Source organism: Oreochromis aureus, linkage group 11 (genome assembly GCF_013358895.1).
Source record: "Oreochromis aureus strain Israel breed Guangdong linkage group 11, ZZ_aureus, whole genome shotgun sequence".
Lineage (NCBI taxonomy): Eukaryota > Metazoa > Chordata > Actinopteri > Cichliformes > Cichlidae > Oreochromis > Oreochromis aureus.
The window spans coordinates 23,738,689-23,751,219 of NC_052952.1; the positions used below are offsets into that span (position 1 = coordinate 23,738,689).

The following is a 12,531-nucleotide window of genomic DNA, read 5'->3' on the forward strand; positions in this document are numbered from 1 at the left end:
ACCAGGATTCAGACCACAGACCTTCTGACTATGAGGCGATGTTGTTAACCACTGCAGTGCTGCGCCGCCCTATTTTAGAGCTTGTGTCCATGTCAAGACATTCGCTGACCTCTGTATGACTTCTGTTCCTTATGTGAACCCTATATGATCGATCCTACAGTGTTTTTCTTTTGCACCGTTTATTACATCGTCCACATGATCCTTCAAAGACCTGCAGGTGCCTGTCTCTGCGGGAACAGACTTCTCATGATGGTGTCGAGGTCCTCCTTGAACTCTGTCACCACAATCCCATAAAGAAATCCACAGAGACAAGCCATGTAGAGTTTTCAGTTTCAAACTTGTGTTTAACCCCCATTTTATTTTATTTCACTCACACTGGTGGATCTAAATTCAATCACTATAGATAGAAGTCAAGATTGGCATCTTTGTGCAATTTAAAATATTTTCATTTAGGTGTATATTTTACGATTTAGAACAAGTCATCAAATTTCAGACTAAAAGCATATGAATTAGGTTTTGTTGCTGCTGTCAAATGTAAAAACAGATCAAATTTGACCATAATGGTATGTAAGGGTTAAGGTGTTTGTAATAAATATCTGATGCCGTCCTTAAAGCCTCACAAGAGACAAGAGACATGCCTTTAAAAGAAAGATGTGCACAACTTCCTGTATGGCATAATGCACAAATGTAGCAGTCCCTAAAATCCGTTATGTACGATATATAAAGAGAATATGAAATAATTTAAATTGTACATATTATATACACAGTGTGGGTTATCACCTTGATCAACAAAAATTAAGATTAAGGCTTCAACAGAAGACAATGAGACAACTCGGCTGAACTGAGATGAACATTTCCCATATTTGTGCAATTTGTTCCCTTTTAGTTGATTCACTTGGTACACCACATGTATGTGATATCACGCCTCCGTGTGTCCTGGCTGAAGAACCCTCTATTCACACCTTTAAGGTGGATGACCTTTGATGACATGCGCACGGCCCCACCTGCATACATACGTCTGTCATCACAGTTATCCCTCAGTTCTTACTCTCTTCACCTTGCTAAGAATACCTCTGCTGAAATGGGCTAGCTAGCTGCTGTCTGCCAGATTGAAGTTAGCTTAACTGCACCTGTTGGCATTAGCCTCCAGCACGCAGTTGGTTCGTAGGCTGCATGCAGAGCCCTAATTTCAAATCTTAGTGTGCAGCATACTGGAATGGACACAGCTACCAGCACGATGCCTGCCCTGTCCACATGGAATATGTTGATAGATGATCAAAGATGAGAACGTTTCAATGCTGAACTTTCTCTCACCGCCTTTGTACATCACGTCACCTCTGGGGGAGGCTGATGGTGACAGCATCTTGTATGTTAGCTCTCCATGCCTGTAGAGAGCCCAACCTGCTTCACCAGGACTCTCGGATTGGGAGGGTGTTGTTTCACAAGCTGGTGTCCACAGATGCTTCTTTAATGGGGTGGAGAGCGCTGTGCCATGGAACATCAGTGAGAGGATCTGAACCGCATCACATCAATCACTTAGAGCTGCTAGCAGTGTTCCTATCTCTCAAACATTTCTGTCCAGTCCAAGGGGCCAGCATGGCCTTGTCAGGAAAGACAATTCAACAGTGGTCTCTTATGGTGCAGTGTTTGTTTTCTGTCTCTAACAGCCACCCATGTTCCGGGCCATCTGAACCTGGGGCCAGACCTTCTCTTCGGAGGTTGCACCCGTTGATAGTGGCCCAGATTTGGAATCTTTTTGGTGACGTGCAAGAAGATCTTTTTGCCTCCAGGGTGAACACACTGCCCCTTGTTCTTCTTCATAGCCGAACAAGATGCACCTCTGGACACTTAATGCACCAGCCCACCAATGGCCAGATGTGCTTCTGTATGCATTTCCCCCAGTGGAAATGATATCTCCAGTTCTAGAGAGAGTACCCATCTCTCTGATTCTAGGAGCCCGTTGGTGGCCAACAAAGTCGTGGTATGTGGAGATAGTCTGTTAGCAGCAAGGCCTTGGCAAGCTTCCTCTGTGCAGGGTGTTGGAAGTGATTCATCCACACCCGGATCTCTGGCACCTTCATGCTTACCTGCTGAAAGGTCAAATTTGATAGTTAAGGGTCAGTTCTCTTCTTGATGGCCTTGGGGATGTATCGCGCCCAAATGCCACATATTTACCCAAATTCATTTCTGCAGCTTATAGCTCAATTGAATTTGAGCTTCTGAGCTTTTGGTCCCCTCCTTTTGGATCTGAGAAGCAGAGGAGGATCTATTCTCTGTGTCCGGTGTGTGTGCTACGTACCTACATTGAGAATGTTCTTTTTTGTGACCAGTTGTTTGTCTGCTTTGTTAATCCAGCCACAGGTAGAGCTTTGTCTAAACAGAGGCTGTCCCACTGGATTATAGAAGCTATCTCACTGGCGCACAGCACCAAGGGTGTGCCTCAAGGTGTGAGAGCTCATTCCACCAGGGGAATGGCAACCTCATGGGCTCTTTTTAAAGGGATACCTGTAGCTGCACCTAGTTGGCCATCACTGCACACTTTTGTCGGGTGCTATCGTTTGGACATTACAGCCCCTTCGGTGGCTCATGCTATCGTTTCTGCTGGGTCACGCACAAACACACTAAGGTACTGGTAGTATGACTCCAGTTCAGTGGCTGTTCTGCAGGGCGTGTAAATTTGTCGCATACTTAGGTGTTGTACCGAGTGAATTGACTGAAAGGGAACAAACAGTTATAGATATAACTTCTGTTCCCTGAAGGAGAGGAACGAGGTAAACACAAGGTTCCACCTGCTGCACAGCTTGGTTCGGTAAGGAACAACTAGCAAACTGAGGGATGACTGTGATGACAGGGGGTATATGTGCAGGCGTGGCCATGCGCATGTCATCACTTCAGCCAGGACACACTGGGCGTGATATCCCATACTTATGTGTTGTACCTCATTCGTCTCCTTCAGGGAACACAAGTTATAGATATAACTGTTCGTTTTTGAACAGATGTGTGTTTTTATTTATGATCCTTACTGCTCTTTTTTGCAGAAACACACTGAAACATCTGTAAAAAAAACAAACCCAGTGTTTTTTTACAGATGTTTTCCACACTTTTAGACAGTATATCATGTAAGGAAGTATGAGGGAACAATTTGATTTATAAAATCTTTAACTTTATAAAGAATCCACAGAATCGTTCAATGAAGGAAAAAAAGAAAATAAGGGGCATCAAAACCAGAAAGCTGATTTCCTTGTAACATAACAGATGTTGATGTGTGGTGCATAGATGTGAGTTATTTCCTGATGGTCGGTGAGGTCTTTGAGTTTTCCCTGGGCCTACTTGGAGGTAATGAAGTCCTCTGATGTAGCCCAACACGCTCCTCGGTCACATGAATAAATGATGTAAATGTCGGCTAAAGGGCACTTTTTGAAGAGCCACCTCATTTCACTTAGTGACCCTTCACAGGCTTTGACTTTTTCTAATTAGTGCATGTCATTTTCAGCCAGTTAATTATCCTGAAGGTTAGACAACACCCAAACAACTCTTATAATTAATTTATAAAATGTTGTATCTTAGCAGTTATGTTTATTTAAGCAGCGGACCATATAGGCTGCTCTAATAGTGCTATATAACAAAGCTATAAAACCTATAAGAGTAATTTTTTTGTCTTAAATATTTAATACACTGTTGCATCCATGTCACAACGCTTAACGCTGTCTTTAAAGACGCCACCATTACTGGATCGGTTAAGAGCACTCTGGCAACACCCCATGTCTAAAAAGCTGCTGAGTGTACAAATGAAGTTTTATTATTGAGTTGCCATCATGGAGAACAGTAAGCGGCACCAGCCCTCTGGGAAAAACCTGATAGGGCCATTTCTACTCTGTTCAGAGTGTGCCTTGTTTGATGGCCAGCTAAACTGCCCCAGGCTTGCCTTGGGGAAAACTGAGATTTTTGAAAGCCCGGTTCTCACCACGCCCAGCCTCAAAGCAAAACCAGCGACGTGATGCCCACAGGGATCCCCAGACACTCTGCTTAAGAAGTCTGCAAAACTACTGAGGTCTAACTCAAAGGATGCTGCCATGTTCCTCCTCTGAACAATGACTCCCTCTCGGATGGCCCCTGCCACTATGAGAGATTTGTTTGTCAGAGAAATTGGGACGCATATCTGGAACGCTCAGGAACATAATGCTCACAAATATCCAAGGACGAGACAACACGTCCCGCCGTTATTTCTGTCCAGCAGCTATCTGCTACAAAACTCTTCACGAGGCTCCTCCATCACCTTCTGATATTTTTTTCTCTGAAGAGCAACAGAATTAGGTTGAAGTTGGTACGAGCACTGATAAATCTCTCCCAACTTTCCAAGAAACCATCAAATTTTCTTGGAAAGTCTTCTGATCAGTCAGGATTAAAATGATGCTTAATTGTCTGGTGGTTAAGTATCAAGAAAAACAAGCAGATAGCTTTACCTACTCCTTCTAATGCACACTAATTATTAACACAATGCATTTTGTTTTACAAGCACCTCTTTTTACAGGACATGCTTCAGAGAGGCTTTTGGGTAACTGTATCTACTCCCAGCTCCGTGATCTCTTGCCAAGAGATCATTTATGTCACTTGTATGTTTGTGTGCAAACTCACACAGCTAAAAACATTTTGCAGGATTGGATGGAGAGATGGTGATGGTGGTGGTGCACGAACAGTGGAAGAACTCTTTATATTATGTGAATCTAGTGTGTGTGTGAGGTTGTGATCTCGCAGTGTCCTTCTAGTGTCTTTATGGCAGGCTATCAGCAGCTAACTGGCTGCTGGTTCCAGCTTTTTAATCTTACACACAGGCGCGGACATTATTCATCGAACTCTGCAGGAAAGCGAATAAGTGCATCACTCAAAAGTCAAACTATTTCTTTGAAGAACACCTTCACCTTCCGGTGATCAAGGTAGCACTACGGGTAAAGGGTCTCTTTGACTCTGATTGCCAGCCATAGCAAACTCCCAAAGTCTGCCATGTTCCCAGCCAGAGAGTCCACGCCCCATCACCGCCGCCACAATCACCCCTCCTTTGCGGCTTCAGCAGAGCTTTCGGTCAAAAAAAAATCCCTTCATGTCTCTCAAATCTACATCCAAGAGAGGCTTTTGTAGATATTTTAAAGCATGTGGTAGGGTAGGGAAACTATCCGACCAGTAGAAGCTGAGGCAGAAGGGAACCAGTGATGGAGTCAATTTTTTATTTGATCAATCGACCAGTTTCAACATCTGTTTTCATTTTCTGTTACCTACAACATAACTTGGAGAAAACGAAATAAATCTGGCATTTTTTGTACACCACAGCTCCGTGCACATTTAGTGAAGTGAATGTTCAGCTGATTGCCTAAACCACTTCATCGAGACATCAGAGGTGGTTTTGTGTTCGATGGTGCAAATTGTATTGGGGTGCAAAAGCTAATGTAATGCTGGGTTGTGTGGCAGGGGACTGGTCATCATCCCGCTGAAGACTTTATTCCGCTGTCCGCAGGTGTTCTTCTCACCTCCTTGATTGGATGGAGACTCAAGTCATCTCGTGGTAGCTCAGGCCTAAATCAGTCTCCTATCGAAACGTGTCATCTAAAGCTGATAGACACTATAGCCTTCAGTCGGCCCGCTGGGGCTGCTGTTATTGTACGTATACCCTGCAGCACATCGTACATTCCTCTGATGGGGGAAATGCTGTGGCTTTTATTGAGGGGGAAAAAATTAGATTAGGTGATTCTTCTCCGAAGCCATCTTCCTTGGTTTACCTCTCCGTGGTTGGTAGTCAGTCGCAGCAGAGTCCATGCAAGCCTTTTAAAATACAACATATGAGCACTTTTTTTCTTTTTTAAGATGCCTGGATGTGAGGTTGAGGTTGGAAGTGTTGTTACAAAAAGAGATTTCCGGTACTTTCAGGAAAATGTCTGCCCGTATTTAAATTGCTGCAAATGAATTGTTGGCCTATAATCTGTAAAACATATGTCAAACATATCTTTCGTGAAAGATATTAAGTCATTTTGAGCCATAGACAACGTTCATGTGACAGGGTAGAAGCTGCAATCAGTTATTGGCAAAGTGACTTTTATATTCCCTTTATTTATCCTGCTAAAAAGCCTCATTGGCATTAAAAATGTCTTTTTAAAAAGAGGGATCTGGTCAAGACAGCAGCAAAAAATGCAATAAAAATAACATAACAGTTCTACAAAGATGTTTTAGGTGGGCAAAAAAGACTGGATTGGTTACAGTGTGTATACAGTAACACAGAACCATATAGATACTTGCAAAATAGGTCATTTCTTTATTTTATATATAATCCCTCAATAAATCACGTTAACTGCAGTCTTTTTCCAATATAAGCAAAGACATTGCACATTAAAAAAAACACAAAGAAACACCGGAAATAATTTTTTGCCACAACACTGAATTGGTAAATGAAATACGACATAAAACCTCATTTGAGCCACCCTGTTTGAGAGCTCATGCTGAGCAGAAAGCAGTGATCTCCGTCTATGTGTGTGTGTCGCTTTCTTCTGCTACCTGCAGGTGGCAGCATAAAGATGCATGACCAATTTGCGAAGGCCTCATATTCAAAACAGCAGAGCTCCTGGTGAAAATCAGCTCAGCGGCATCATGTCAGAACCGCACGCGTCAAGAAGTTACAGAAGTTGGAGTGGAATCTTCTTCAGCGTTGATTCAATCTGATGTTTAACTGCGGGAACTTTGCTGTTTCTTTTATGCGCGTTTTAATCGGATTATTATGCAGGGCCTCTCAGCTCTAGGGTCACGCCCGGCGTTTTAAACGTCTCTCAGCCGCAAAACAAACCTGCTGCCGTAAAATTAAAGTGGCAAAACAGCAGTCACAGCGTGACGTTTGTTTGTTTGTTTGTGTGTAATTACGCCTCCGAAATGCTGCTGATTGCTCATTTACCTCTGATAGGGGGCGTGACCCCCCCTGCCTGCACTTTCAGACGACCGTCTCGCCTCGCCTCGCTCCCCGCTTCCTCGCCCTCTCTCACGCACGCGCTTCTTTCTCCTCAGCAGCAGCAGCACCACAGCCACCGGGTCGCCATGGAAACCGCTGAGAGACATACGTCGAGGGTGAGGGATGGAGAGAGAAAGAGGGACAACGAGGGACACAGAGAGGAAGAGAGAGAGGGGGGGGGGGAGACATGAAAAGGTTAGGGTGTTACCATATGACAACACCCCACCCTCTCCTCACCTCTAACCCCCCCAAACCCACAGCCCCTCACTTTAATGCTGAGCCCCTAACCCAGAACAACTGCCCCTCCACACAAACACACAGTGGCCCCCCTTTCACGTACCTCTGCCTCCCCCGTATCCTCCTCTCCCCCATCATTTTGCTCTCCATCCCTCTCTTGTCCAGACAGGCTGCTCGCATGGCGGGGATGGAGACGTTCACCGATGGAAGCACTGGTAAATTTTCACACCCACAAAAACAAAAAAAGAAAAAAAAGAAAATTATTCTAAGGGGCGGAAGTGCAGGGACTTAACTCTTTTCCTCCATGTGTCTTTTCACCCTTTACTGTCTTCAGCTGTGCTGTACACTTCCTCCTTCTCACCTTCTCACATCACAATCTTTCTCTTCTGTGTGAATTCAAGAGGTTTTTTTCTGTCCACTTGCAGGGGAGCCCGACTTTTCCTCATGGCAGGGTCCTGGGGAAAGGCAGTGCAGGGAAGAGAGAGGGGTAGAGAAATATCGGTCCTAATGATTTTTTGTGCGGGGCTGGGCTTTTTCTTTCTTTTTTTTATTGATTAGAACGAAATTAATTCACAGGAGCAACCCTCGTGTTCCGACTCTCTCTCCCCCCCTCACTCCCTCTCTCTCTCTCCTATCCTCCCTTGCTCCTTTGCTCCGTGGACGAATAGCGTTGTGTCTTCTTGCCTGCTCTGCATGTTGTATTATCGCGGGAATATTTGATTCGGAATGTGCTCGGTGTTATGCATAGCCCATACGGAAGCCACGCTGCAGCTGCACACCTGCAGTGCTTTCACGGTCTGCGAGTATTACGCACATTGTTAGTCTCATAAATACAGAAAGATGGGGGTGTGTGTGGTTTGTTTCCATCGTTGCTGATCGCATTTTTATTTATTTTTTTTAAATGTAGCCCTCACATTTGAATTCATGCACGTCACGCCGCCGTGTAGGTCTGAGCTTGAAGGAAAATTATTGCTGAAATCGAGACAGCTACAGTAATTTTCTCTACTCAGTCTCCATTGTTCCGCTGATTCATCTTCGCTGTGTATTCTCTTTGTTGTTTGGCTCATAATTGTAACAAAAAAGAAAGGCCACGGCTCGTTTGTGCGCTCTTTCCGCACAGGCAGGTGTGAGCGCGACTGCAGGCCAGCTGCGGTTAATGGGCAACCTGTGTCTTAATTCGTGCATAATGTAAGGCAGCAGTTTACAGGCAGATTCTCTCCCGCTGTGGGGTTTTTAATCAGCGTTGTCGATATTTGCTCGTCGGTATCCCAATGACCGCACATAGCACAGAAACACCTCAGGGTGGCGAGGGGCTGATACGCCGCCGAAGGGAAATCGATGGACAGACTGAGTTAATTATGGGAAAATCAATTAAAAGGAGGGGATCTGTGGGCTTTATAAGGCCGAGCAGGAGGCTCGAGTCGGCAGAGGAGAGGAGAGGAGCAGCCGGTGCTTACCTCTGTGCATGGCCGCTGCGCGATGCCCCCGCCGATCGTTTGGCAAACCGCTGTGCTGCAACCTTGACTTAGACCGTGTGGAAAAGCCTCTGCGTGGTATCACATAGAGCACACCACCGGCACGACTCTCCCCCAAAATCATCAGATACCTGCGATTCTTTGGTCAGCTGTTGATTTTGTTTACGCACAGTCCTGCTCTGATCCACACCCCAGCTTCTGCTGTGGGTTCGTTCAGGTGTGTTTTCCACACACAAACCTCTTTCCTTTTTGACCTTTGCTCTTCGTTAAAATATGAACATGATCAGATCCTGTTTAGGGCCTGAGTGTCGCGTCTTGACTTAAGGTTTCTTCTGAAAACGTTGTCCCAAGCCTTGATCCATCTCACTGATGCCTCTTTATTTATTTTAGCGGATAGAAATGAGCTGCGTAATTACTGCTGCAGATTCAAACTCAGCGCTTAAGGCTGCAGGGCCGAGTTCAAGTTCTCGGAGTCATTTGCAACTTGTGACACTCGGTGTGTGTGTGTGGGGGGGGTGTGTGTGAGAGAGAGAAACGCCCGTGTTTGAAGTGTTTGTGTCTGAAGTCGTAATATTAAAAAAGGCCCAGCATGTTTGAAGAAGTGTTAACCACAGCGCACAGATGACTTTAAACCCCATGAGACTAAGACACACGTTATGGTCAACCGACAGTTCTCCTCACAGACCGCTGCACTGAAAGAGAAAACAAAGAAACGGGGCGACTTTCTTTTCGTATTTACCAATCACGTGTTTCACTCGTTTATTTCACCCAGTTTGCATTTTCTGCGTCTCGTATTTAGAAACTCGTGTCTCATTAAAACTCTCCGACTTATTGCATATTCACAGCTGTGGCATCGAGGAACAAGTTAGGCTGTTGTTTTTTTTCAAGACAAGAGAACTTAATTCACACCTGATCTTAATATACAGGTTTATTATTATTATTATTTCTTTTCATTGCCTTCTCTCTTTTTTAATTATCATTTTAAATTTATGCAGACGCCTTATTTTAATAATTATTCGTCCAGATTTATTTGAATATTTGATTTTATATTTTCTTAATGCCCCTCATAATAATGAATTTTTTAATATTCAGTGTATTATATTTTGAATTGTAGCCTCCTTGTTATTATTTCACAAAAATAGAATAGAATAGAATAGAATAGAATGGAATAGAATAGAATAGAATAGAATTAAAAGCCCTTTAAAAAGTCAAATATGTAGTCTTCATCTATCAGAATGTGTGATTTTCCTTATTACAATTATCTGCATTTTTCATTCAAAGTGAATATCTTAAATTTATTATGTGGGGAAGATAGGGTTGAATTAAAAACCCAGACTTTTAAAAAGTATCGATTTAATTTGAAAACTTTGCATAAAGTTTTAGGCTAAATAGATAAACTGCCTCCGAACCGTTTCAGCTGCACTCACAATATTTGTTCAGTTGAATATTTCAGATTTCATCTCGCTTTTTCCTCTTGGATGAGTTAATTTTCATATTTAATTTTGATATTTTTTCTGGGAATATTTAAATTTTATTGTGCTTTTTTGCATAAACTGTGAATATTTAAATATTCGAGTTTATTTCACCGTCATTTTCACAGTTGTTGCTTCAGCTTGTTAAAGTCGTATGCACGATATTCAAATTAGAATCCACAGCTGATTTTAAACCAGTACAGAGGGAGTCACCGAAAGGCTGATGTGACGCCTGCAGTTTAGAGGCAGCCATTAATTTATTTCGACTTAGATTTCAAAGTTAACTTAAAAAAAAATGCAGCAAAGTTCAGTAAAATTTAGAAACCGTAACTGTCGTATTCAAACACGAGGCCTCGTATTTAATCTACATTTGAATGTGTTATAGACTCGTGTGCTGATTTCGATGTGTTGCAGTTCAAAAACTGTTAATTACGGAAGTGTTATCAGTAAGCTCACCCAGCGCAGTGCACACAGCCGACACTCGGATTATGGGAATATATTTCTGACGAGATTTGTAATTTAGGATGAGACCTGAGCAGCCAAATTTTTTAATTTGTTTTTTATTATATAGGTGAGAGGCAAAAAAGAAATGTTTAAATGTAGGTGCTTCTTTAAAAAAAACAAAGGAAACGCTTTTGTTTTAGCATTTTTCTGAAGTTTAAAAAAAACAAGAAAAAAACAGGAATCAAATATACGGAATCTTACACACACATGGAAATTTAAAAATAAAACCTGCGCTCTCTTTTAAATATATATATTTTGTTCATTTAGCATTTTTAAAGGAGCGTGTTCCTGGGGGATTTTATTTATACTTTATATATTATTTAATGGGAGTGAGCTGGCACCCTGACACCCTGTCCTGCACCTTATCAACTTCAAACAGACCACAAAACCGATACGTTCAATTTTATGGTTTATGTTAACGTGCATGCAGCCTGCTTCAAAGCTCATTTCATAAACGGTTTATTGGCTCAGGTTTGATGGTAAACAGCGCGATCGTGCCTGTGGGCTTTGATGTACATTTTTCTGTACGTTTTTTTCTTTTTTCTTTTGGTCACTGGGCCACTTCAGTCGGTATCAGGCACCAGAGGCGATACAAAATAATCCATTTTCTGCGCACGACTCTCCTCCCAAATGGTGCGGCGGCTCTCCGTGGCCCTGCTCACAATGCGCTAATGACCTCTGGGTCAAAGGTCGTTTGGCCAGTTTCTCAATTAAGGCGGAAAGATTGCAGTTGCACGATGCATCGCTGTTGTGAAGCGAAGGGACCAGAGGCCGGTATACAGAATATTAGGATTTAATCTAGTAGGTAAACTTCGCACCTCTGAATGTTCACCAAAGTGCAAAACACGTGTTTTAATAATTTCTGTTAGAATTCAGTTTATTTTTTCCTCACATCGTTTTGGGAACAAAATTGCATTTTAAATATTTAAGATTTCTTTGTTTTTACCATGTGGTTGATAGTTGTTGTGCCTACAGCACAGCTTAGTTTTACTTGAATTGAATGGATACTTTTACACTTCGGCACAGAAAACATGAAGACCTGTGAGAAGCTATGGAACACATTGTTATTGTGGTTCATTATAGTTCCTATAGAGGAAAATCAAAAACTCTCCATTTGTGTATGGTTGATTTTTTCTGTGTGTATGTGTGGAGGTTAGTGTCTGTCTTTCCCATGTATGAGTGTGTTTAACCCCCCACTCCCTCCTCAACATAGTCATGTATCAGTTGTGGTTGTTGAATGTAATCAGTGGGCACTTCCCGATCATCGCTGCATCGATTAGCTGATAAATGTTGGTGGGATTAATCATCCGAAATAGATCACTTTGTCGATGTCGTTGTCTTTCTTAACCTGCCGCGCAGACCGAGGCTTCGCCAGCACAGACAGGACTTCAATAAGTGACAACAGAAAAGTGATAAATTGATCAAAAATGACCACAATGAAACAAGCCTCTTGTGAGGCCACACATGTCCATTACACAAGTGTGTCTGCGGGGTTTGTGGTTGGAATACATCAAGGGCTCAGGGTCAAAGTTCAGCTTCATCCCAGACTGATGACCCTGCAGACTGACTGACCTTTTTTGGGGGAGGAGGCTGCACATACTGGACCAGCTAGAGAGAGAGGGGATGGGGGGAAAAGGGGTAGAGATGGGAAAAAAATGAGGTGAAATTTAGGACAGAAGGGAGGAAAAGCGAGAGCGAAGGTGAATCTAAAGAGGATGTCGGCGGGAGGGAGAAGCAGAGGTGCATGGTTACCGCAGTGGTCCTTGAATATATCCTTGTGGTTTTGGTCGATCTGTTCGGTTGCGGTCTCCCCTGGTTTTTGTGTTTGGCTCTGCTTTTGAAGCAGTGAATTAACACC

General features: G+C 43.1%; 1 protein-coding gene and 1 long non-coding RNA gene across 4 annotated transcripts in view; one reads left to right on the forward strand and one right to left on the reverse strand.

The window, feature by feature from the left end:
• Positions 1-6,591: 6,591 nt before the first annotated feature.
• Positions 6,592-7,698, reverse strand: LOC120442500. Its single transcript, XR_005614731.1, has 3 exons — positions 7,584-7,698; positions 7,326-7,434; positions 6,592-7,081 (listed from the first exon to the last, which is right to left on the reverse strand). It is a non-coding gene; the product is annotated as an uncharacterized LOC120442500 (long non-coding RNA).
• Positions 7,164-12,531, forward strand: part of pou2f2a (POU class 2 homeobox 2a) — a 64,062-nt gene continuing 58,694 nt past the window's right edge. For all 3 annotated transcript variants that reach the window (XM_039619003.1, XM_039619005.1, XM_039619006.1), the window contains exon 1: positions 7,164-7,437. In XM_039619003.1, coding sequence (XP_039474937.1) covers positions 7,173-7,437 — 265 coding nt within the window. In that variant the 5' untranslated portion in view covers positions 7,164-7,172. The remainder of the gene's footprint in view (positions 7,438-12,531) is intronic.